General features: G+C 38.6%; 1 protein-coding gene across 49 annotated transcripts in view; it reads left to right on the top strand.

Annotated features, from left to right (window-relative positions):
* The window catches only part of LOC118277469 (microtubule-actin cross-linking factor 1), a 323,764-nt gene that overhangs the window by 260,945 nt on the left and 39,078 nt on the right, over positions 1-23,741 (top strand). For 48 of the 49 annotated variants that reach the window (XM_050696478.1, XM_050696476.1, XM_050696481.1 and 45 more), the window contains 33 exons: positions 74-202; positions 591-748; positions 1,237-1,368; positions 1,777-1,889; positions 2,486-2,627; positions 3,083-3,249; positions 3,706-3,865; positions 4,322-4,518; positions 5,043-5,233; positions 5,830-5,954; positions 6,268-6,428; positions 7,571-7,695; positions 8,204-8,403; positions 9,660-9,854; positions 10,953-11,180; positions 11,788-11,922; positions 12,508-12,747; positions 13,244-13,414; positions 13,871-14,065; positions 14,500-14,631; positions 15,111-15,244; positions 15,845-16,037; positions 16,507-16,733; positions 17,185-17,329; positions 17,815-17,934; positions 18,392-18,589; positions 18,998-19,161; positions 19,782-19,881; positions 20,366-20,551; positions 21,280-21,398; positions 21,981-22,139; positions 22,728-22,959; positions 23,378-23,566. In XM_050696478.1, coding sequence (XP_050552435.1) covers positions 74-202; positions 591-748; positions 1,237-1,368; positions 1,777-1,889; positions 2,486-2,627; positions 3,083-3,249; positions 3,706-3,865; positions 4,322-4,518; positions 5,043-5,233; positions 5,830-5,954; positions 6,268-6,428; positions 7,571-7,695; positions 8,204-8,403; positions 9,660-9,854; positions 10,953-11,180; positions 11,788-11,922; positions 12,508-12,747; positions 13,244-13,414; positions 13,871-14,065; positions 14,500-14,631; positions 15,111-15,244; positions 15,845-16,037; positions 16,507-16,733; positions 17,185-17,329; positions 17,815-17,934; positions 18,392-18,589; positions 18,998-19,161; positions 19,782-19,881; positions 20,366-20,551; positions 21,280-21,398; positions 21,981-22,139; positions 22,728-22,959; positions 23,378-23,566 — 5,462 coding nt within the window. Of the gene's footprint in view, positions 1-73; positions 203-590; positions 749-1,236; positions 1,369-1,776; positions 1,890-2,485; positions 2,628-3,082; positions 3,250-3,705; positions 3,866-4,321; positions 4,519-5,042; positions 5,234-5,829; positions 5,955-6,267; positions 6,429-7,570; positions 7,696-8,203; positions 8,404-9,314; positions 9,426-9,659; positions 9,855-10,952; positions 11,181-11,787; positions 11,923-12,507; positions 12,748-13,243; positions 13,415-13,870; positions 14,066-14,499; positions 14,632-15,110; positions 15,245-15,844; positions 16,038-16,506; positions 16,734-17,184; positions 17,330-17,814; positions 17,935-18,391; positions 18,590-18,997; positions 19,162-19,781; positions 19,882-20,365; positions 20,552-21,279; positions 21,399-21,980; positions 22,140-22,727; positions 22,960-23,377; positions 23,567-23,741 lie in introns of those variants that run through there. The other variant, XM_050696502.1, reaches the window with a different exon arrangement.

Genomic DNA, 23,741 nt, shown 5'->3' on the forward strand with positions numbered 1-23,741 from the left:
AATCAAGAACAATAATAAGAAAAATAAACGATAGCCAATATTAATATGAACTTTTTACTCCCCCCCCCCCCAGGTCGCACCCTAGACGGCCGCTCCCCGTCCCCCAGCAAGGGGCACGGCCTGGTAAGTCCGGGCTCCACACACTCCACCTCCAGCGGGTTCTCGTCTCGACGCTCCAGCCAGGACGGGTTCCATCTTGAAGGTATGTGGGATAACTTAGAGACCATATACTAACTACCAGCATTACAAACTCCCTTAAATTGACGATTTTCAACTCTATTTCCATCTTATTATAAGGTTAAAAATTGCGTGGTAACCGATTCGCTGGTGCACCTAAGTATGTACTTAATTTTGACTCGTTAATGATAAAAACATTTTTTATGGTATAAGCCGGTAAACGAGCACATGGATCACCTGATGGTAAGCAATCACCGTTGCCCATGGATACCCGAAACACCAGAGGCGTTACAAGTGCGTAGCCTTTTGGGGGTTAGAAATCCAAGGGTTATTGGGGGATCGGGAATTAGGAAGATTGGTAAGGGAGGGTAATTGGGCACCCTCATTTATAACCCCATTTTCTCCCCCCACAGAGCTATCTCCAGTGCAGCAACAACTGTCGGAGATCAACAACCGGTACAGCCTGCTGGGCACCAAGCTGGCCGACCGCACCGCCGAGCTGGACGCCGTCCGGGACGAACTCCGGAGACATCTCGACAGCTTGAGGGCGCTCAATACTTTCTTGGATAAGGTACATGTCTTTATTAATTAGTATTTATTTTTGTTATATTCAGGTACAGTCTCAAATTGTAATTAGTCGATGGATGCAGGGTCTAAAATTTGCGGAGCTGCGGACTACCTAGCGGGTTTACTGAGGCTCCGGCTAGAAAAACAAGAATAGGAGCGCGGTGGTTTTTAGCCAGTAAAAGTCTGACACTCCCTCTCGCTTCGCCCATGGCGGGAGAAGTCATTTGATAATGATGTAATAGGACCTCCGGTTACCTTACTCACACAACGAAACACAACGCAAGCGTTATTTCAAGTCGGTTTTCTGTGAGGTCGTGGTATCACTCCAGTCAAGCTCATGGCTCTCCCACACTTAAACACAAACGCTTAAAAGTCTAGTACAGACTATAGGCATCCCCAATAATATCCAGATCAAACTGAACGATTAGAAATGTCTTGAAAAGTCAGTAACTAGAGAAATATCACATATAAAATAATTCCCTTTATACCCAGGTCCAAAGACAACTGCCCAAGGAGAGCGTTGCCAACACGAAGGAGGAAGCCGACAAGACCATCAAGCAAGCTCGCGCCGTCCTCGAGGAGATGTACGAGAAACAAAGCATTCTCGACTCTACTAAGACTCAGGTAAGGTTCAATATTAGTTTTTAGATATTTAATAATAATTTCAATTAATAATGTTTATTAATTGAAATTATTATTAAATGTAATAACACTGACTAACTGCCGTACTCAGAGACTTTTAATGATTACCGAAACTATTACTTAGTAACTATTTTGTTCCGAAAACAATTGCTAAGGATTGGGTCAAGTAACCATTAAATAACTTTGAGTACGCCAGTAAATAACGCCACAACATCCCCCCCCCTTTATACCTAAACATTCTCCCCCTCCCCCCATTTTATACATCAACATTCTTCCACTCCCCCCTTTTATACATCAACATTCGGGAGAATGTTGATGTATAAAAGGGGGAAGTGGGAACTTCCCCCCTTATACTCACACATGACGTAACCAGTATACTGCGCCCCCCAGGTCCGTGAGCTGCTGAAACGCAAACAGAGCGTTGTGGGAGCCGACAGACTGCATGATGAGATGGAAGATGTCGCATCCAGGTGGAAGGCACTGCATGATGCCTTCAAGGACAAGTTAGTATTACTTATTATTCACTTATTAGTAGTTTATATAGATAGACTCACAACTTATAATCGAAGTTATTTACTTAATACTAATTTATATGGATAGACTGAAAACGGTGAATCGAAATTATAACCGATTTCAACCACTTATATAACTTTTGTAGATTAAGACCTCTTGAATTCAGCTCCAATCAATCGACATTGACATTTTTATACTCTTAAGTTGGATTGAAATTGCATTGACTTTAAGATTGGTTTCAAGAGTAAGCACCCAGTTATGTTTAGTTAGATAATATTTATGAAGGGACTTAGCTCCTTTTAACATGGCACCACTGTCTATGGTGCCCATGGACGGGTTTCATCGCTTACCTTCAGGCGATCTTAACAAAAAATTATTAAAACTTATGCCGGGATATTTACCATGTTTATTCACTTCGATCATGGCGCTTGCAACAGTGCCGAAATATCGGAAACTCATCGAAGTGAATAAACATGGTAAATATCCCGTCATAAGTTCTAATAATAGTGTTAGTGACCATGTCAGTTTAAAAACTTTTAACAAAATTTTGTTAAATATCTTACTATAAGAAACTCTTCCTCCCCAGGATCCGTCTAATGGAGGAGATGAAGGACTTCCTGGACACGTACAGCAACCTGTCGGTGTGGCTGGGCGCCAAGGACCGCATGATGGCCGCGCTCGGACCCATCTCCTCCGACTCCAGGATGGTGCAGACCCAAGTACAACAGGTATGTGCTTCGTAAGGAGTGGAACTTATGGATAAAAGTTAGATGCATATGTTAAAAATCCGTTGGTGTACAGGAGTTGAGCTCATACATTCAAATTAGATGGATATGCTAAATCAATGAAAGCGCAGATGTTTATTTGGAAATTTTAATTAATAAATACACACATCCTAATCTTTTTGTTTAAAGCATTAATGTATCTTATATCTGAAGATAAGATAATGTTTTATAATATACAAAAGCTAGTTTAAAATGTTTTATTTTAAATAATTAAAACAAAAACAAATTCAAAGTCTCAAATATAATACAAAAATGATAAATTCATTTAAAATACTCTCGTATCATCAGCAAAAATATTCCATACATTTTACATACAAAAAACAACATACACACCTCTTAAACACCTACAAATACGCCCAATTCACCCCCTCTAAACCCCCCATGTCCTTCCCCCCCAGGTGCAGGTCCTCCGCGAAGAGTTCCGTGGCCAACAGCCCCAGCTGGCGCACCTGGAGGAGGTGGGCACGGCCGTGCTGTGTCGCCTGGAGCCCGCCTCGCCTGACGCCGCCAAGCTCAAGCAGAAGGTCGCTGAGATACAGGACCGGTGGAATGATTTGCTTAACAAGTAAGTGGGGATTAAAAATTATGTAATATGATTTGTTATAAAGTTATTTTTTTTTTTACTGAGACTGGCTCGGGTTCGATTCCTGGGTCGGGCAAAGTATTTGGTTTTTCGAAAAATATCTCAATAATAGCACGGAATCTGGAAATGTGCCCGGTATATGGCAATAGGCTCACCCCTATTACATGGGACTTACAACAAAAAAATTATATGGTATAAGCCGGAAAACGAGGCGATGGATTTTGTATTTACAATCTTTAGTTTAACATCCACTAACTTGTAAGGTGCTAGACTATTTTGAAGTTAGTTTTTTTCATGTTGAAACTTGCATTTGTATCGCTTTTTTATAATGCCTTTGTTATAACTTAAAAAAAAAACATAAAAAAGAAACCAATCCTCAATACAATAAGTAATTACACACCCTTAAATAAATTACAAAACACCTTCTTTCCCCAACAGACTAGAGAAGCGCGCGGACAGTCTAGGCGCGGCGGCGGATACGTCGCGTGAGTTCGACGCGGGCCTGTCGCGGCTGCGGGACGCGCTGCAGACCATCAGCGACAAACTCGATGACGTCGCCATGGAGAACGAGCCGGATGAACAGCTTAGGAAGATTGAGGTAATGTTTTCATTTATCTAGGGATGCCGGGAAGCATCTAAGCAGCTGCCTACGAACACAACCGTCTTATAAGACCGTCCATTATATATTTGCCCATAAATACTTATATGTGCGTAAAAGTATGGCATGTGATGTCTCTATCTATATGTGTGTAAAAGTATGACATAAACTAGAATGCATACACTTCTCACGGATGTAAGAAACGGCTATAGAACTACGTATTATCCAACACGACTAGGCAGTAGCGCTCCCTGATAAAACTGAACCCTTAAAAATGTCATCTCTAATCCACACCTTCATATTCGTACGTAGCTAAGTCCCATACTCCAACAGTGAACTGTTACGGGCTAGTCATATTGTTTTGTGTCACTTTCCAAGATTTTAAACAAAAAGATTTACTCTTCTCTGATAATGTACATCTTTTAAACTTTCACTAACTATATAACCCCATTACAGAACTTGGAACGTCAACTAGAAGGCCAGCGCCCCCTACTGGCCGACTTGGAAGGCGCCGGGGCTGCCCTAGCCCAGGTCCTGTCGGACCCCGCGTCGCGCCAGGACATACAGAGCAAGTTAGCGGCCGTGGCCCGGCAGTACGACAACCTGCAGAGGAAACTCGACCATAGGAAGGCGGAGATAGAGGCTGCTTTGAAGTGAGTGCATTTTTGGAATTGGTTTTACTTTAGTAGTAAAGTAGTTGGGTTGTAATTGTGCGTTGTTTGAAGATGAAATTGATGTTGTGTAAGGTTGGAATAATTATGACATGCAAGACTGTGAATTAAAAGCCAAAATAAAAAAAGGGTTTATAATTATTTCACACAATTTAAGATGTTTAAATACAAGTGTGACAATCAAAGAAGAGATCCCGTACTTGAGTAAGGGAACTCTACTTTAATTTCAATAAATAAATAAAAAGAAGGACGCGTTAATTAAAAGACACATAAAAAATTGTTTAAATAATTTTAATGTGACAATAAAAGTAGAGATCTCTTACTTCAGTAAGGCATTTGTCGTGTCTGGTAAAGGATTATTGCCCCATTTTTCACATTTAAAACAATTCTCATCATTACCAAGGAGTCTAGAATTGTATTCATTTAACAATAAACTTTAGAGATTCACACGCAAATCATTAACATAGTACTACTATAACATATCTAACCAAACAAACTACCAACAGGGACGGCCGCAACCTAGAAGAGAATGTAGCCCGCACGCTGGGCTGGCTGCAATCAGAACTCAGCTCCCTGCCGGGCCGCCTGCAGGTCTCTGCAGACGCTGCCAAGCTGCAGCAGCAATTGGAGCGACACGAACCCTTGTACCGGGAGCTCACGCAGAGGGAACATGAACTTATCATGCTGTTGGATAAGGGTAAGATCATTATTTTTAAGTTCAATAAACAAAATTAGAAGCAAAGCCTTTACAAATCTGTCATCAAGTTTTCAAAGAAATCAACATGCCTAGTACAAGCTTTGAACTCCTGACCTTACGTCTGTTGAAGTTGAACCGACGGATGATTATTGTGTCTTTGGCTGCCAATAGAAAACTGTTGAAGGCAAATCCGTCTAACGTCGGTCACCGGTGACCACTACGGCGTTCAATGTGTTTTCAACTTTATTCTTTTGATGATAAAGTAGCAAATTCTATGTCATAAAAAGTTCGTAATATGTCGCCTTTCAGAGCAAGTACTCTTGTCTGCGTATTTGATTCTTTTGTTCTGTGTTTTGCGCAGGGAAACATTTTGTTTTTAAATATTCATTGTTGAAACTCTTATTATAATATGTATTGCCAACTAAACAGTATATAGACGATATCAATCTATAAGTATTTAATCGTAGAAAATTAAGAACCTCTTTCTTTTTTGAAATCGATTAAAAAGTAATTACAGATTGAATAACATCAATATTAAAATCAGAACAACTATTATAACGTATAAATTGCTCTAATATTGTCCCAATTTCCACCAGGTCGTGAGATGGAGAAGAAGCCAGCCCACCAAGGCTTGCGCAAGGACCTCGACAGGATCCAGACGCAGTGGGACAAACTCAAGCGGGAGACTGTAGACCGGTACACTAGGTTGCAGACCGCTAAGGTAAGGAAATAGTTTTAGTTATATTATACTTAATATCTAGTCAAAATTGTGACGTTAGTCGGATGGTCAAATTAAAAAAACCATTTAGATTTTAGTAAGAGATTATTAAAAAACTAGGTCGGCAATTATTGTCGACATTCGCTGCATTAGCAAAAGAGTCGAGTACTCTGAGAACGTACAACGTCTAACTAAAGATATTAAATATCACACTTTTATTATATTAACTGATGCAAAATCGTCAGAGTATTACAGTATTTATTATTCATAATCCATTTAAAGGTTCCAATACATAACTATTTATTTTCCCCTACAGGAACACTGCCGTAAATTCCACAAGGCCCAGGAGTCCTTCGTGCCCTGGCTATCGGACCTGGAAGACAGACTCGCCAAGCTGCCCGCTACCGCCTTCACTAAGAAGGAGGTGGAGAAACAACTGAGAGAGCTGCAGCAGATCAGAAACGATATCTGGAAGAGGTAAGCGCAAATATTAGCGCCATTTTGCGCAAGTATTGGAAAAAGTTTGCAATTTTTCGAGTTTTCAGAATACATTTCTATAATATAACGGGTGTCCCAACAAGAACGCAAGATTTAAATTTGGCGGCATTCGAAGTATTATTGTTTGCCATCTGAACAAGTGTTATTGTTTGTTAGTATAAGGTACGAGGTTAGTAAAATGGAGCGCTACACGATTGAAAATGAGGCAGGTCAAGCGCAAATAGTCAATCATGGTGTTCGGTATCGTAAAATGATAACCAGTTTATCCGTACCTCGAATTGAAGAAATGGATTTGGAAGGCATGTGGTTTCAACAAGATGGCGTCACATGTCGTACAACCAGAGAAACAATTGAATTGCTGCATCAGTCATGTCCCGGTCGTGTTATTTCACGTTTTGGATACCAGAATTGGCCGCCTAGATCATGTGATTTATCAATATTAGACTTTTTTCTTTGGGGTTTCTTAAAGTCGATGGTTTATGCGAATAAGCCGACGACGACTCAAGTCTTAAAAAGGAAATTGGACGCTGTATTAATGAAATACCGCAGCATTTATGCAAAACGGTCATTGAAAAATTCATTAAAAGATCGCGTATGTTTCAGCCAAGCCGCGGCGGCCATCTGCCCGATGTATTGTTCCATAGATAACCTCATCTTCTCTACTTTACGATAATATAAAGCTTTCACGATTTTTTTGAAAATATCTGCGTTTTATTTAAAATTCAAATCTTGCGTTCTTGTTGGGACACCCTATATATTGATACTAGCAAACCCGGCGAACTCCGTTTCGCCACCGCTTTTCTCTTGAATATTTCCTGAATTTTCTTTGCTATAAACCTGACGGAGCCCGAGACCTTTCCAACGAATGCAAAACCGTGGAAATCGGTTCGTGCGTTCTGGAGTTATAGCGTCAGGAAGGAAAACCCGACTTATTTTTATATTATATTTCTACAGGATTTATGAAATAACTACGGTATAAATAAGTCTGATTTGGTGACTTCTGTCATTGAAGACCCAGTTTTATAGCAACACGATCAATTTGACAGTGATATCTCATAATATTAATTTTTATCGTTAATAAGATCATATTATTATAATATTATTTTTAATTCTACCTATAGATCTGGCGAGTATGAGAACAACAAGACATTGGGCGAGACGTTCATCTCGTCGTGTGATGTAGACCAGGAGGTGGTGAGGAAACTGCTCGACAACATGAAGGAGAGATGGGACAGGATTAACAACGGTATGTTGTTTTAACTGATACTAATTTAAAAACTAATAAAAATAATAAGAATCAAGTGTTTTAATATAATATAGAAGAAAAGATAACAATATAGTTTTTATCTAAATTTTTTTATATTAATTTTTGTTTTTATCATTTATGCCAGTTGTCTGTTACTTTAAATGATTTTCTACTGTTGTGTCTGTTGAATTAAGTAAATATATAAATGTAATACAAAAGCTTAACTGTGATATTATTCAACAATAGGTAATTGCGCAAAGTCAACATTGATGCGCAATTTTGCGCTAAAGTGACACTGACACTTAATCAAAAGCTTACATTAAAAGCAAGAATTAAAGCCGAAAATAATTCGCGTGTTTTGATTTTAATAATTTACGTAGGAAATAGAAACATTCAACTATTATTATTAACCAAATTAACTAAAACATCGTTCTCTCCTCCTGTGCACAGAAGTGCTCCATAATTGCTTATCTATTAACTAAAAATCCTTCTCTCCCCCTGTGTACAGAAGTGCTGCAACAAGTGGAGTTCCTAGAGAGTACGGCCCGCAAGCTGGGCGAGTTCTCGGAGCGGGTGCGCGCCGTGGAGACCCCGCTGCAGCGCTGCGAGGAGAGGTTGCAGGACGCGCTGGCCGCGCCGCCCGCCCGGGCTGCTGAAACTGTCGCCAGTCTCGCCGACCAGATACACGCGCTTAGGGCGCCGCTACAGGTACTACTACTTCTTTACTCTTTGCTATATTAAGGGCTCTTTTCACACATTAACCGCCGTACTTAGACACATTTAATGGTTCCTTAAACCAGTCATTAGCAATTTTTATTCCATACAAAATTGTTTACTAAGGAATAGTTTAAGTAATCATTAAATATCTCTGAGTAGGACTGTTGTCCATTATAAGCGCCACGTCATTATCGCAAGGGAACGCGGGCGAAGCCACTGGCAGAAGCTGGTTAACTATATACGTAATCCTTCAAAAAATCTGGTTCATTTTGATGCACGCCTCCGGATAGTCGACGTTCGACAAACATGTGAAAAGACTAAAAAAAATGTAAATGTTAATTTCATTGTGCGATATTTTGACCTTATATTATTAAGCCCTGTAGTAGGACGAATCATGGCTGAAATCTAAATCTAATATTTTGACGAAATATACTATCTTTTACACACATACATAGTTGGTATACAGCAGATATCATATCTTTTACTATATCTGACAACACAAATGCATCTTTAACTAAAAAACATAAAAGATTGCAAAGATAGAACTCGTACTAATCTTTCAGTGTTTATCTTAAACATATTGTTTAACATTTTTCCTGTTTGAGGAAAATTGTGTCAAATCATATAAATATGACTATATCTATAAATATGTGTTTATCTAAGACTAAGTATTACAATCACTCTGTATTATGCATTCTTAACACGTGTAATCTTCGCTTATCCTGGAAAGATTAAGTAAAGAGGCACATTCATAACGTACACCGAGTTTGTGTGTATCAATAATTATATTTCAATCCAAACTCCTGTACACAAATACAAACAAAACTTACCATAACCACATAACCCAACCCAAGGTAAACTGAACCCTACTCTTAACTGACATAAGTCTCAATTTCCCACAGAACATCAACGTGGCAGCGGACGATATAGTGCAACTAGCAATACAAACTCAATCTTATCCATCCCTAAAATAAGATCCAAACTCCTGTACACAAATACAAATAAAACTTACCATAACCACATAACCCAACCCAAGGAAAACTGAACCGTACTCCGTACTGACATAAGTATCAATTTCCCACAGAACATCAACGTGGCAGCGGACGACATAGTGCAACTAGCAATACAAACTCAATCTTATTCATCCCTAAAATAAGATCCAAATTCACACAAATACAAATAAAACTCACCATCTCAAGGAAAACTGAACCCTATCTCTTACTGACATAAGTCTCAATTTCCCACAGAACATCAACGTGGCAGCGGACGATATAGTGCAACTAGCGCTAGAATGCGCCGGTCGTGACGCGGCGGGGCGAGCCAAGGCTGTGTTGGAGGAACAGGCGCATGCGCTGGCTGATAGGCTTGATGAGCTCGAGGCCAGGGCGGGCGAGGCTAAGGGCAGGCTCGCCGGCGCTGCTGCTGCTATGACGCATTTCCAGGTGAGGAAATATTTATTTATATATTACTAGCTACTTCCGCGCGGTTTCACCCGCTCTGCTCGGCTCCTATTGAGCATAGCGTGATGTTTTATAGCCTATAGCCTTCCTCGATAAATGCACTATCCAACACAAAAAGAATTATTCAATTCGGACCAGTAGTTCCGGAGTTTAGCGCGTTCAAACAAACAAACTCTTCAGCTTTATAATATTAAGTATAGATTTATTTGGACAACCTACTTGGTGCATTAGGACTTACATCTCAACACTTACGTTATAATTAATTTAAATGCACCACATCTTAAAGTGTCACAACATGCACTATAAGATATAAGAACGACACTTTTATCCGTTAATAAGAAAATAAACGAGTAATGGAATAAAATATAACAAGTAGAATTATAAAATGATTAAAATAAAATACAACATATTATATAAAAAAAAAAAAAAAACAACAAAATTATACATGATTATGAGAATGACCCAAAACCTAAACAAAAATAAAACTTAATGGAAAAAAAATATATATATAATATATTATTTTTACTTTAAAGTCGAGTCGAAACTTCTTTAGTTTCATCATCATCATCAGCCGAGAGACGTCCACTGCTGAACAAAGGCCTCCCCCTTTCTTTAGTTCTTTAGTTTCTTTAGTTTAATACGTATAAAATCACCCTTACAAGCTAAAAGATATCACCTGATAACGAACTAGTACTGATAAAACATTCAAAGCAACTTGTTTCTTATATGAAAACAAAATAATACATTAATTAATAAATAAAAAATAATAACTGTGAAAACCATAGGTAGCTAGTCAATGCGGCCAAAATTAAAAACCAATATTAATCAAATCTTCGAATCAATCTCGATTTTTAAAAGAAACTCCTGTTTAAATCACTTAAAGTCCAAAGTTTTATAATGATATTAATTATGAATTTCAAAAACTAAAATTATTTATTTCAAATAGACCAGGAAGGCACTTTTGAACCTCAAAGCAAATTAACAATTAACAATTTTATTTTAATTCACCGGTGAATCCAACTAAGATTTTACACTTTACACAAATATTAAATAAAAACAAATTAACTCTTCCCCTTACAGGACAAAGTAAAGAACCTATCCCACGATCTATCGGACTTGGAGAAAGAGTTGGACGCCATGAAGCCGCCAGGCCGGGACATTAAGACCGTGAAACAACAACTCGATGACATCGGCCGCTTCTACAAGAGGCTGGAGAATGCTGACGACCTGGTCGGGGACACTGAACGAGCTGCTGAGGAACTGGTCGACAGTGGATACACTGTGGACAGTGCTAAGACTAGAGACCAGGTGAGGAGCTTGTGATTTTATAATATTATAGTATTAATTTATTTTTTGTGATGTAGGGTCCATTTATAAGTAAACAGGTGTTGTGTTTTGGTTGGCAAAAGCTAAGCAAAGCAGGCATTTCTGAATTAAAGAATTAAAAAAAAGTGTAATATTATGATATTAGACTATGTGACTGCATGGGTGGCGTGGTGACTGGCCAACTGACTACGACAACGTGTAGCGGGTTCGATTCTCGCAGCTTTAGCTCATCTGTTTGTGTGATCCTTAAATTGTTGTTTCGGGTCTGGGTGTCATGTGCATGTCAATTTGTATGTTTGTAAACGCACCCACGATACAGGAGAAAATCCTAGTATGGGGCAACATTTCAAATAATCCTGTATTACATAACTCATCAAAAAACCTTTGAAAGATTTTAGAAATAAAGTAATGAAAGTCCGATGCTGCCAAAACAAGAATAATTGATCTGAATCTTCCAGAATTGCACAGCTTACTTATCAGCAAAATATTCCGTCAAAACGACAACCTTATAACATCACCCAGTTTAAATTTACCTTCATAAAAATGATCACATAATATTATAATACTAACCTACAACCTCTCCCCCTAGGTGGAAGGTCTCCGCAAACAGCTAGCCAAGTTGGACGAGCGCGCTCGCTCCAAGGAACAAGACCTGGACGACACTCTCAGCAAACTGGAAGCGTTCTACAAGGCATACGACTCCGTCATGGATGACGTCACTGAGGTATGATGGATATTTTTAACTGAAGATTTTGTTTATTTTTATATAGGGGATTCTACTACAATAAAGGATATTCTGGATGGTAGGTTAAACATTATCGTTACAAACTTTCTAAAATATATGGTTATTAATTGAAATTTTAAATAACAGATGTGATGTGAAAATGTTATATCAATTTATTTACCTTTGATGTGAAAAAGTTAAGTTTTTAAATAGATGATCAAATGAAGTGTTATTTTCAAACTTTAATTCGCAGAAACTAATTAACTTTACAATAACAAAATACAGCATAGTATTTTGTGAAATGTTAAACAGCCTGTACCTTAGTACGAGTTTGCTTAACGTTTAAAGTGCGACGCTCTAATTGGCCGGCTCGAATAAACCAACCAATCAGCGCGCCGAACGCACTCGTGTTAAAACTACATTAAAAGTATTGATATTAAAAAAAATCTATTGTATTCTTTTGTATCACCAATTCTTCAAAGTTTAGTAACTTCTTTCAACACTGAAATAACTTATAGCCTCCTTACAAAAAGCACTATCAACTCCAAACCAACCAATAATTAAACAAACCCCTTCCTCCCTCAGGCCTCAGAACAAGTGCGAAGCCTGAAGCCAGTGTCCTCGGAGGTGGAACAGATCAGGTCACAACAGAAGGACTTTGCAGAGCTGAAGCGTCATACCCTGGAGCCTCTCGGTCAGAACGTGGCCCACTGTAACAAGATTGGCCAGGGACTCGTACGGTCTGCTCTGCAGGGAGTCAGCACTCAGATCCTGGAGAAGGATCTTGAGAAGATGAATGATAAGTGGAATGCTTTGAAGGAGAAGGTGAGAAGATTTTATGTATTTGATTTGCAATAATGTTTATGTTTTTGTAAAGAGGGGTGCACATAATTAGGGTAAGCGTCTGTAAGTTTTCAAACTATGCGTTGCGTGCTATGCGTGCGTGTTATGCGTACAATGCGGGTCTGTAGATGCGTACCTTTATGTTTTATAATATTTTTTTTTTCAATTTTGTCTACCATGCAATTTAAGAGAAACAAGTGCCAAATACAAGACTCAATAAAGTCAAAGTCAAAATTATTTATTTCAATATTAAAAAAGTTTTCTACTAAAACATAATTCTGATTTTTGTAATAATTGTGCCTTGGTGCTCTTGGGAATCGATCCTTGGTTTGAATCTGGATCGAGAATAGAGACTTGAACTCAAAATTGTTTACTTCCTTTACAACAAGATAGTGTATTACTAGACCAAAAACTGAATAGTGAATTAAACACAATTTCTAGATAAAATCATAATACTTACTTTTCCTTTCCCTCCCAGACAAACGAGCGCGAACGTCGCCTAGACGTAGGTCTGCTGCAGTCTGGCAAGTTCGCGGAGGCTCTGGCCGGGCTGGAGAAGTGGCTGGCAGACACCGAGGACATGGTCAATAACCAGAAGCCGCCGTCAGCCGACTACAAGGTCGTGAAGGCTCAGCTGCAGGAACAGAAGGTTTGTTGTTCAAATGGATTTTGTTTAAAACGTCTTTATAATTTTTAAGTGAGGGAACACACAGCGCACCTGTATTTACACCTATTACCTACATATCTGTGCACTATAATATCTTCTACGTGGTACAGCTAAAAGCATAATACAATTAAATATTTTAACGAAAACAGAAAATTAAAAAATTGAATTTTCTCAAACAAAATAAATAATGAAATTGATCAAGTATTAAAATTGAGTGATCATCTTCATGTTTCTTGATCCTAGAAGAGCTGTAATGTTGTAGGTTGTCTAGGAATGTTACGGACATATCTCAATAAGGATAATTCACCTTTTGGCTTACCTACTGGGCCTATTTCGTTCGATTTAAATTAAGTCATCATAAGTTTCCCCATACGATATAAATTGACACCGACCATATTTCTAATCCCCATCACTAACCCCCAAAATCTCCTTCCACAGTTCCTCAAGAAAATGCTGATGGACCGTCAGAACTCGATGTCGTCATTATTCGCGATGGGCAACGAGGTGGCTGGAGGATGCGAGCCGGCCGAGAGGAAGGCCATCGAGAAACAACTGAAGGGCCTCATGCACAGGTTCGATGCACTCACCAACGGCGCCCAGCAGAGGATGCTCGATCTCGAACAGGCTATGATGGTGAGTTACTTAATTTAAAGTCAAAGTCAAAGTCAACATTATTTATTTCAAATAGACTTAATGTAATAACAAAAGGCTGGTGACGAAGTTGTAGATCCTCTAGTGCAGCGGGTGTCCATGGTCGACGGTGATTGCTTACCATTAAGAGATGAGTCAAAACAAATCAATCACCGTAAGGCATCTATAGCGTACAATTATCTAACATTTTTGTTAATACGTAGTCTATATTTGAACGCACCCACGATACAGGAGTAAATCCTAGTGTGGGACAACGCTTTTCTAAAAAAAAAATTACACCCAAATAATTATGTCAATGTTAGGTTATGGTTTCGATTACCGGCTCTCGTAATCGAATCAAAACTAACACCGTTTACTAAGCAGTCATAATATACAACCAAAAAATCCATGTTTAAATTAACACAATATTGATGTAGGTGGCGAAACAATTCCAAGAGGAGTTGCAGCCGTTGGTGGAATGGCTCGGCACTACGGAACGCAAGGTGAAGTCCCTGCAACTCGTGCCCACTGACGAGGAGAAGATACAACACAAGATCAGGGAGCATAAGGTAGGTGTTGTAGCATCATGTATATTGTTGTTCGTGAGTCTCGCTAAAACTCGAGAACTGCTGGAGCGAGATTTTAGTCTTGAATTATTTGTGGAAGTCTAGGGAAGCTGTAAAAAGAGAAAAAATATTTCAGGCGGTAAGAACTTTGCCGGTTCAGCTAATCTATTAATTGTAATAAAAAATAAAGTAAAATAATTCATTAAAAATAAATAATTGGTATGAGTTATGGAAGCTTTATTGTCCTCTAAAACCATTTGAAGGCTTGGTAGTTCTTTTCATGAATTAATTACCAATTATTAGAACCATTATTGAAACTCATAATTAGAACCATATTTTTACTGTCTTCAACAACTCAATTCATATCGATTTTTGGTACGAAACTCCGTTTGCTTCATAATTTAAACAAAGTCCTAAATCTAAACAAAAACAAATATTTAACCACGTTCAACATTACCTTACAACAACCCCCCTCCCCCCAGAACCTCCACGACGACATCCTGTCGAAGCAGCCCGCGTTCAAGCAGCTCACGGAGACCGCGTCCACCCTCATGGCACTCGTCGGGGATGATGAGGCCAGCGCGCTCGCCGACAGGCTGCAGGCCGCTACTGACAGGTAATTATGTTTCTTTTTAATGTACCACTAGTACATACATACATATCGTCACGCCTTTAATCCCCGAAGGGGTAGGCAGAGGTGCACATTATGACACGTAATGCCACTGTGTACACCCACTTTTCACAATTTATGTCTTAAGTCCCATGTAATAGGTGGTGAGCGTATTGTGCCACTAAGATTTCCTCTAATTTTCACACAATGCTTGTCTTTACTGGAAAAAGAATGTACTTATTAGGGAAGAATTTAAGTTTTCTTACAGTGATCACATACACGTAAAAGCCCTAACTGGGTTGACACCCAGTACACATAACATGTAGCAAAAGTTTCAATTTTAAAAACCTTATATCGTTTTATATCCGACTTTCATCCCAAGTTTAATTAAGTAACAAACATTGAACCGCAGACTCAATAATAAAACTTAAAAGCGCTGAACAACAACACAAAAACATCATAAAATGATATTTATTTCTGCAAATAGGTTACAAAGTTACGCTTTTACATGTCAATTTGTTATCAAGCGCAACAAGACTTTAAACAACATCACCGCCATCTACCGTCACAAAAAATCACTATCTTAAATACCTCTTTCCTCCTCAGATACGGGGCTCTAGTAGAACACAGTCTAAGCATTGGAGACCTGTTGGAAGCCTCCCGCAAGGGTCTCAGGCACCTGGTGCTGACGTACCAGGACCTGTCTGCCTGGATGGACGCCATGGAGCAATACCTGGCCAAGAGGAAGATACTGCCCATGCACATGGAGAAACTGCTTAGACAAATGCATGAGTTGACTGTGAGTAGCAGTTAAATTAGTTTGTTTTGTTTTAAAATATGCTATATTGATGGTCAATTTTTTACTAAATAGTAACTATGTATAATTAAGTACCTCAGTATTATAAGTCATTTCAAGTATGTGTAGTATTTAAAAATGTAAATTTAGAGAATTTTAAATAAATATATGAAAAAAGTACCTCAGTAAAAAATTATGTTTCGAGGTATTAAAATTCGATAATTATAATGCTATCGATATCGTTCAAAATTATTGTAACAGCTCTTGTTACATACTTATTTGAATAAGCCGTACTTACACAACTCAACCTCGAATAATTTTGAGTCAGGATCGGGTCTAATCATGAACCGAACGCGCAACATCGCCGTACCTATCGTTTTTAGCTTGCTACTAATCAAGCAACTTTTGAAACAGTTAAGTGTGCTATGTAATATAGGATCTTAATATTAATTCATTATTTCTTTCTCCACAGGAAAAATCAAAGGAAATAGCATCAAAACAGGAAGCAGTGGACAGCACAGTGGAGTCAGGACTGGAGCTGATGAAGCATATCTCCGGAGACGAGGCTCTGCAGCTCAAAGACAAGCTGGATGCCCTGCAGCGGAGGTACAACGACCTCACCAGCCGGGGAGCTGATCTACTGCGCGTGGCCTCCGAGACATTACCGCTCGTCGAACAACTGTACAATAGTCACGCTAGGTTAGTATTTGTGATTATGTTTCTATATGTTTTGTGTTTTTATCCTCATAGGTTTTCGAGTCAAAAGTATGGGTATAAGTATTCTTTTCACTAAATTGGCTAACGGCCAATATTAATAATTGTTTTTAGTCCAAAATATCGGGACGTATTGCTGTTTGTGTCAAAATCTCCGTATTACTAACTAATCTTTTATGATTCTATCTCTTATAATTCTTTGAATTAAAATCTGTTCCTTGATTAAATTACAAGACGGACATTAAAATAAAAATTAATCATCCCTATTGTAATCGGCTGTAGAATGAGTTGAATCGAATTAAAAACTATAAAATGTATACATTTATAGTTTTACAAAATGTATACATTTTATAGTTTTTAATGAGATTCAAGTCAATGACAGGTGATCGATATAATAACTGTTTATTATAATGTGTTCTTATTTTCTCCTACCCAGACTGGCGGACTGGATGGCGGGAGCTGAATCCTGTCTGCAGTCAGTGGAGCCGCGCGAGGAGGACATCTTGCGGCTCGAGGCGGAGCTACAGGAGTACAGACCTGTACTCGAGAACCTCAACCAGATCGGACCACAGCTGTGCCAGGTGAGAAACATAATTATTACTAAAACTTGCCTTGAATTTGACTGTACTGTACTATTGGGTATTCTAAATTCGCTGTTCACCCCAGCTTCATCTTCAGGTGTTATTTCCTGATGTTCCCGGTGAATACCGTATATTCTAAAAAAGTTTTATAGGCCAAATTTGGTCTAGTAATTTAGGAGTTATGCGCGTATATACATTTTGGATGTCCATTTTTGTTTAGGTCTCTCTGTCTTGTTGATCAACGAATAATTGAGGAAGCGCATAGTTTTAATATTGATGTATTGTTATTCGTGTTCTCAATGTGTATTCCTTGTTGGAGACCCTTATTAAGTAAATAAATTAATAAACTAGTTCCAAATGCGAGTATCCAACAAGATATTTCATGTTCGGTTCTCGGATTGCTCAAAATGTTATTAAAACTTTTCTCAGTGTATACAACATGTGTGCCTCCTATCTCAGTAATAAAATGACTGTTCCCTCCCTAGATCTCTCCCGGAGAAGGCGCGACTCACATCGAGAGTATAGTGACGCGCGACAACCGACGCTTCGACGCCATCGCCGAGCAAGTACAGCGCAAGGCTGAACGACTACTGCTCAGCAAGAAGGTAATATACACTTTATTATGTTGGAGATAAGGTTTAGATTCTATTGACAGTTTTGTGTTTTTGTTTAAATGAGAGTGGTGTAATTTGAATTAATAGTAGTAAAAACATTTTTAGTAGACTTTTTAAATAACTTTGACTGCACGGTTGGCGCGGTGGCTGGGTAACCGGCTGCCGCGCAACGTGTAGCGGGTTCGATTCCCGCACGGAGCAACTCTTTGTGCAATCCACAAATTGTTGTTTCGGGTCTGGGTGTCATGTGTATGTGAACTTGTATGTTTGTAAACACACTCACGACACAGGAGAAAATCCTAGTGTGGGGCAATGTTTTATTTAAAAAAATACTTTATATTCAAAATATTTCATCAAAACAGATTTTACATTAAACTTAATTTTAAATTAATAATCAACTCATTTATATTAAAATTCCACATAATAACACTATATCCCCCCCTTACAGCGCTCACTAGAAGTAGTGGGTGACATGGAGGAGGTACTAGAGTGGCTGCGGGGCGTGGACTCCGCCCTGCGGAGCGCGGAGCCGCCCTCGTGCGAGGCCGCGCTGGTTCGGGCGCAGCTCAAGGAACACAGGCCCATCAGTGACGATGTCGCCGCGCAAAGGGTCAGGGTTCGGGATCTGCTTAGTCAGGCAAAGAAGGTAAGATAACTTTGGATTAAACACTAAACAAAATATTAACTATGGTAGACTTGAAAGATTTAGAAAGATTCCAATCAACTTTGAACAATTTTTCTTACTAATAAAGTCCTAAAAAGTTAGCTTTTCGTATCCGAGTTAAACTATTTTGCTAATACACATGCGCAACTTTATCCCATACTTGCGCAAATTATGATCATAATATTTTAATCCAATCTAAGAGACAAATTATTCAATCTTATCAAACCTAATAAGTTCAAAAAATGCGCAAATTCAACTCTAACTTGCGCAAAAATTTAGCGCAACTTAATTACTTTACAAGCACAATTTCAAACTTAAACATAACATTATACCTAGATATTGAACCACATAGCTTAATAACTTTAATACTAAACTTACTACCACCACCAGGTCCTTCGCGAATGCCAGTCCTCAGAAGAGACGGCGGTGATCAGGGAACGTACTGAGGAGTTGAAGGAGATGATGGAAGAAGTCGGTCAGCTCGCGGCAGAGAGACTGGCGGCGCTGGAACAGGCGCTGCCACTCGCCGAGCACTTCGCTGATACTCATCATGGGTGAGGAGTCTTAGTTATCTCTAATATTATTTTATAATATTAATCTTTTAAAGGGATAGTAACTTCGTCAGAAGTAAATTAATTCACTTGGAAGAATCTTAAATTAAATGATATAACTCATTATTTGATTTCATTACAAGCTCAGTTTTAGAAAATTTCTATTTATTTTAAAGATTTTTCTACGTTATTTGTCCCTAATACACTTATGACTAAGATATAATTACGATATATTAAGATATCACTTTAATTTGAGAAATTATGACTCCACATTATGTATAAAATTGTAATATACGGCTGACACACGCGAATAAATATGAGCCCCAATATGACTTGAAATTAGTCGGTTTACATCCTCCAATAATTTCATAAATTAGCCGCAAATCACAATGAACTTTATGCAGTATTCAATATTACTTAGATTACATTTTAGATTTGATCGTCCCATTGCAGGGCAAACCCCCCTCACACTGTATCACTCTACACAAAAGCTTCTTGTAAAGCCGAATATTGATTGATGTTAATATAGGCCCCTCTACCCTCCTTCCTCTCCTCTCTATGTAAAGCTCCTTGTAAAGCTGAATATTACTTCATAGATGTTATAATATAATGCATTATTGCAGCTTGTCCTCGTGGTTGGATGACATGGAGAAACAGATCCAGATGCTGGCCATGCCGGCTCTCAGACCTGAACAGATCGTACACCAGCAAGACAAGAATGAAGTGAGTATCCCTTCCTTATGTTTGCAATTTTGTCACCATTAAGTTATATTTTTTTATATAAGCTCATGATACCGATTTCAAACCTTTCTATCAGTACTAATAATAGTAATTTATTGCTTTTTTGTTTTTGGTTTCCTGAAGTCAGTTTTTAAATCGATACCTTAATTTGCAAACCAGCCAACTCCACATATTTCAAATTTTTTTTTGTCGTTAACATCGTTTGTAATAAAAAGCATGATAGAGTTTTAAGTGTCTCCTGAAGAATTTGCTCATAAGGAGTTAGCAGGTTTGCCAATTAAGGTATAGAAATTCAGTTTTTTTTTAAGAGCACAAAATCCAAAACACTATAATATGATATGAACCTTTACAAATGATTGAAAAAAATACAACATTTTCCACTTACATTTACGAGCACACTCCAGCTTACTATACGTGAATTCTCTACCCTATTCACCATCAATAAACCACACCCCCTGCCCCATAGATGCTGCAACAATCCATAAGCAACCACAAGCCGCTGGTGGACAAGCTGGTGAAGACGGGCGAGGCGCTGGCGCGGCTGTGCGGCGGCGACGACGCGGCCAAGGTGCAGGACATCGTGGACGCCGACTGCGACCGGTACAACGCGCTCAGGGCAGAGCTCCGCCAGCGACAGCAGGAACTCGAGCAGGTCGGAATAATTTAATAATAATATAGTCTTTATTGTTTTGTTGTTCAAAGTAAAACTGGTAAACCTACCGTAAAGAAATCAAATATTCACCAGGAAAATAAGACGAAAACAAATAATTTAAACAATACCGAGTGTCTTTATTGTACACCTTTTACAATTCCAGACATACATATATACAAGTAGCGTTCAATGGATGGCAGGGTACAAAGGCGGCCTTATCGCTTACAACGATCTCTCCCAGGCAACCTTTGGGTGGACGGAGATGGTAAATGATAGTGGAGGTGGTTCTAGGTGTATTTACTACTTATATATATGTATATACAATTACATACATATACAGCTTCAACATCGGTTTAGTATACGATTTTCTTCTCTTTTTCTTGGGATAAATGTGTTATATAGGTTTTGTTTAAATTGCACTGATAAAACGGAGCAAATAATATATATAACGTTCCATTTATTTAGTTAAAAACATACGGAAATCAACTGGATCTTTGACAATTTTGCTGATTGGTTATTGATTTTTTTCCATTAAATATTTAGATTTCCTATCATGGATTTTGAATTTCAAAATTAGTAATTTCAAGTCTGCAATTAAAACTATTGGAAACTATTACGAATTTGAATGATTCTTTAATAACTATCAAATTGTAACCGATATTCACTATAAAGTGCACACAACAATCAACTCTAATTTCACACATTTAACATCCAATTTCCGTCGGCAGGCTCTACAAGAGTCGTCCCAGTTCTCGGACAAGTTGGAAGGCATGCTCCGCGCACTATCGGGCGCCGCCGACCAATTACACCGCGCCGAGCCAGTCTCCGCACACCCGCCTAAGATTGAGTAAGTAAACACACACACAACGTCACGCCTTTTATCCCCGAAGGGGTAGGCAGAGGTGCATATTACTGCACGTAATGCCGCTGTACAATGTACACCCACTTTTCACCATTTGTGTTATAAGTCCTATAGTAATAATATTGAGTAAGTACTTCATAATAATAATTAGAAATAAGAAATTAATAAATAACTGCCTTGTTGGTTGAGTGACCACAAATGTGAGCAAGATATCTGGGGTTCGATTTTCGAGTCTGGCAAAATAATATAAGGTTATTTTGTGGTTTCTCGAATAACTGTTAAAAATTATGGAATTCAAAATAATTTGAATGAAAAATTTCATAATGTTTTAAGTAAGTACAAGAGTGAGACCAGCTAAACTTAACTTGGTCAAAAACACGTAATCAATCAACTTGGTTAACCTAGCTAAAGTAAATAGCGAATTCTTTTGAAAACTTGCCTAGTGTACTTAGATTAAACCATCGCTGTATAATATCATCAACCAAATTACAACTTTACACCAATACAAATACAATCCAATTTCCTCCAACACAAAAATGCAATCCTAATACCTTCTGTCACCAACAGGGACCAGATAGAAGAGAACAACGCCTTAGTAGAAGACCTGGAGAAGCGACAGGAGGCTTACAACGCGGTGCAGAGGGCGGCCTCTGACGTCATCAGCAAGGCCAACAAGAGCGACCCCGCTGTCAGGGACATCAGGAACAAACTTGATAAGCTTAACAAGTGAGTGTTTGCTATTTATTTAGGTAAAGAGGGAATTTGTGGGGGGTTGTCAAGACTGGATTTAATTGATCTTGTCGGAAGCGAGGTTTTGACATGAGGTTTGGTTCCTGTTCCAGAGTCAAACGTTTTTAATCTAGTTTAAGTGGATCACTCTAGCATAAATAGATAATGTTAAATTTTTTATATTTATCAAATCTTAATAACATAAAATGATCCTTAATTTATGATAAGACTGACGACTATTGATGAAATGAAAGAAGTATGTAAGAATCGTAGCAATAGTATCTGCCTACACCCATGGGAGTCAGGCGTGAAGTTATGTATATATGTAATTAGTCCTGTTGTTTGGTAGTAATTTTATGAACACATCACTTCTCTGATACATGAAAGGTATTATTTCACTAATTTGGGTTCCCTAGTACCCTAGTCAAAGTCAAAGTCAAAGCATTTATTTCAATTAATCCTACATAAGGCACTTTTGAAACGTCAAATTAAATTGTCCGTCAGTCTGTCTGTCAGCCTAGAGCGTGTTGGTATTAAATACATACAAATCTATCTGTCCATTCTATAACAAAACCTTTCCCCCAGACTATGGGACGACGTCCAACGATCCAGTACAGACCGCGGCAACTCTCTGGAGTCGACGCTGGAGGTGGCGCGGCGGTTCTGGGCGCAGCTGTCCGCCGTCATGGCGCAGCTGGCCGACCTGGAGGACACGCTGTCTGCGCAGGCGCCGCCCGCCGCGCAGCCCCGCGCCATCGAGGCCCAGCAGGTCGCGCTGCAGGAGATACGACACGAGATCGACCATACCAAGCCTGAGGTACGTGTTGTTTTGGGTTATAAGTCAAATAAAATGGAAAGGAAAACAAAAATAATGCAGATTTTGAGTTATAAAGTCCCTGTTTGTGACACATGTTATTTTGGTCACCATGGATTCATTTGATTTAAATTCTCCCCCATAAAATATGTTATATTTTGCTTTGAATCTGCCTTATAAGAAAAATAAAGTGGTTTCGTTGATTTAAAAAAAAATACATCTAAAAAAGTCCCCAAACATGACAATTTTAGACAATTCTTTTACTTAAAAATTATCGACCTTTTCTACTTGACTTTCTGAAGTTGTTTTATTAAATTCGACTAAAAGTTTTATTCAAAATAATTAGATAGTACAACTTTAGGTACATAAATACATCAAAAACTTCCATACATCATCTCATCACACACCCTTCTTTCACCAGGTGGAGAAAGTCCGTAAAACGGGTTCCACCCTGATGTCGCTATGTGGCGAGCCAGACAAGCCAGAGGTGAAGAAACACATGGAAGACCTGGACAGTGCCTGGGACAACATCACGGCGCTGTACGCCCGCCGCGAGGAGAACCTCATCGACGCCATGGAGAAGGCCATGGAGTTCCACGATACTTTACAGGTGAGATATTAATGTAAATTGGGGATTAGATAGATGTAATTGTTATAAGTCAAGTCATTATTGAATAGGTCATTGCTAATTGTAAGGAAGATGAATCAAGTACAGTTTGTATGTCGTCTGCAGTCTATATTGTCGAATTTGGAAGATAAGATAATGAAAAAAATGGAACACTTAT

Source organism: Spodoptera frugiperda, chromosome 10 (assembly GCF_023101765.2).
Source record: "Spodoptera frugiperda isolate SF20-4 chromosome 10, AGI-APGP_CSIRO_Sfru_2.0, whole genome shotgun sequence".
In the NCBI taxonomy this organism is placed as follows: Eukaryota; Metazoa; Arthropoda; class Insecta; order Lepidoptera; family Noctuidae; genus Spodoptera; species Spodoptera frugiperda.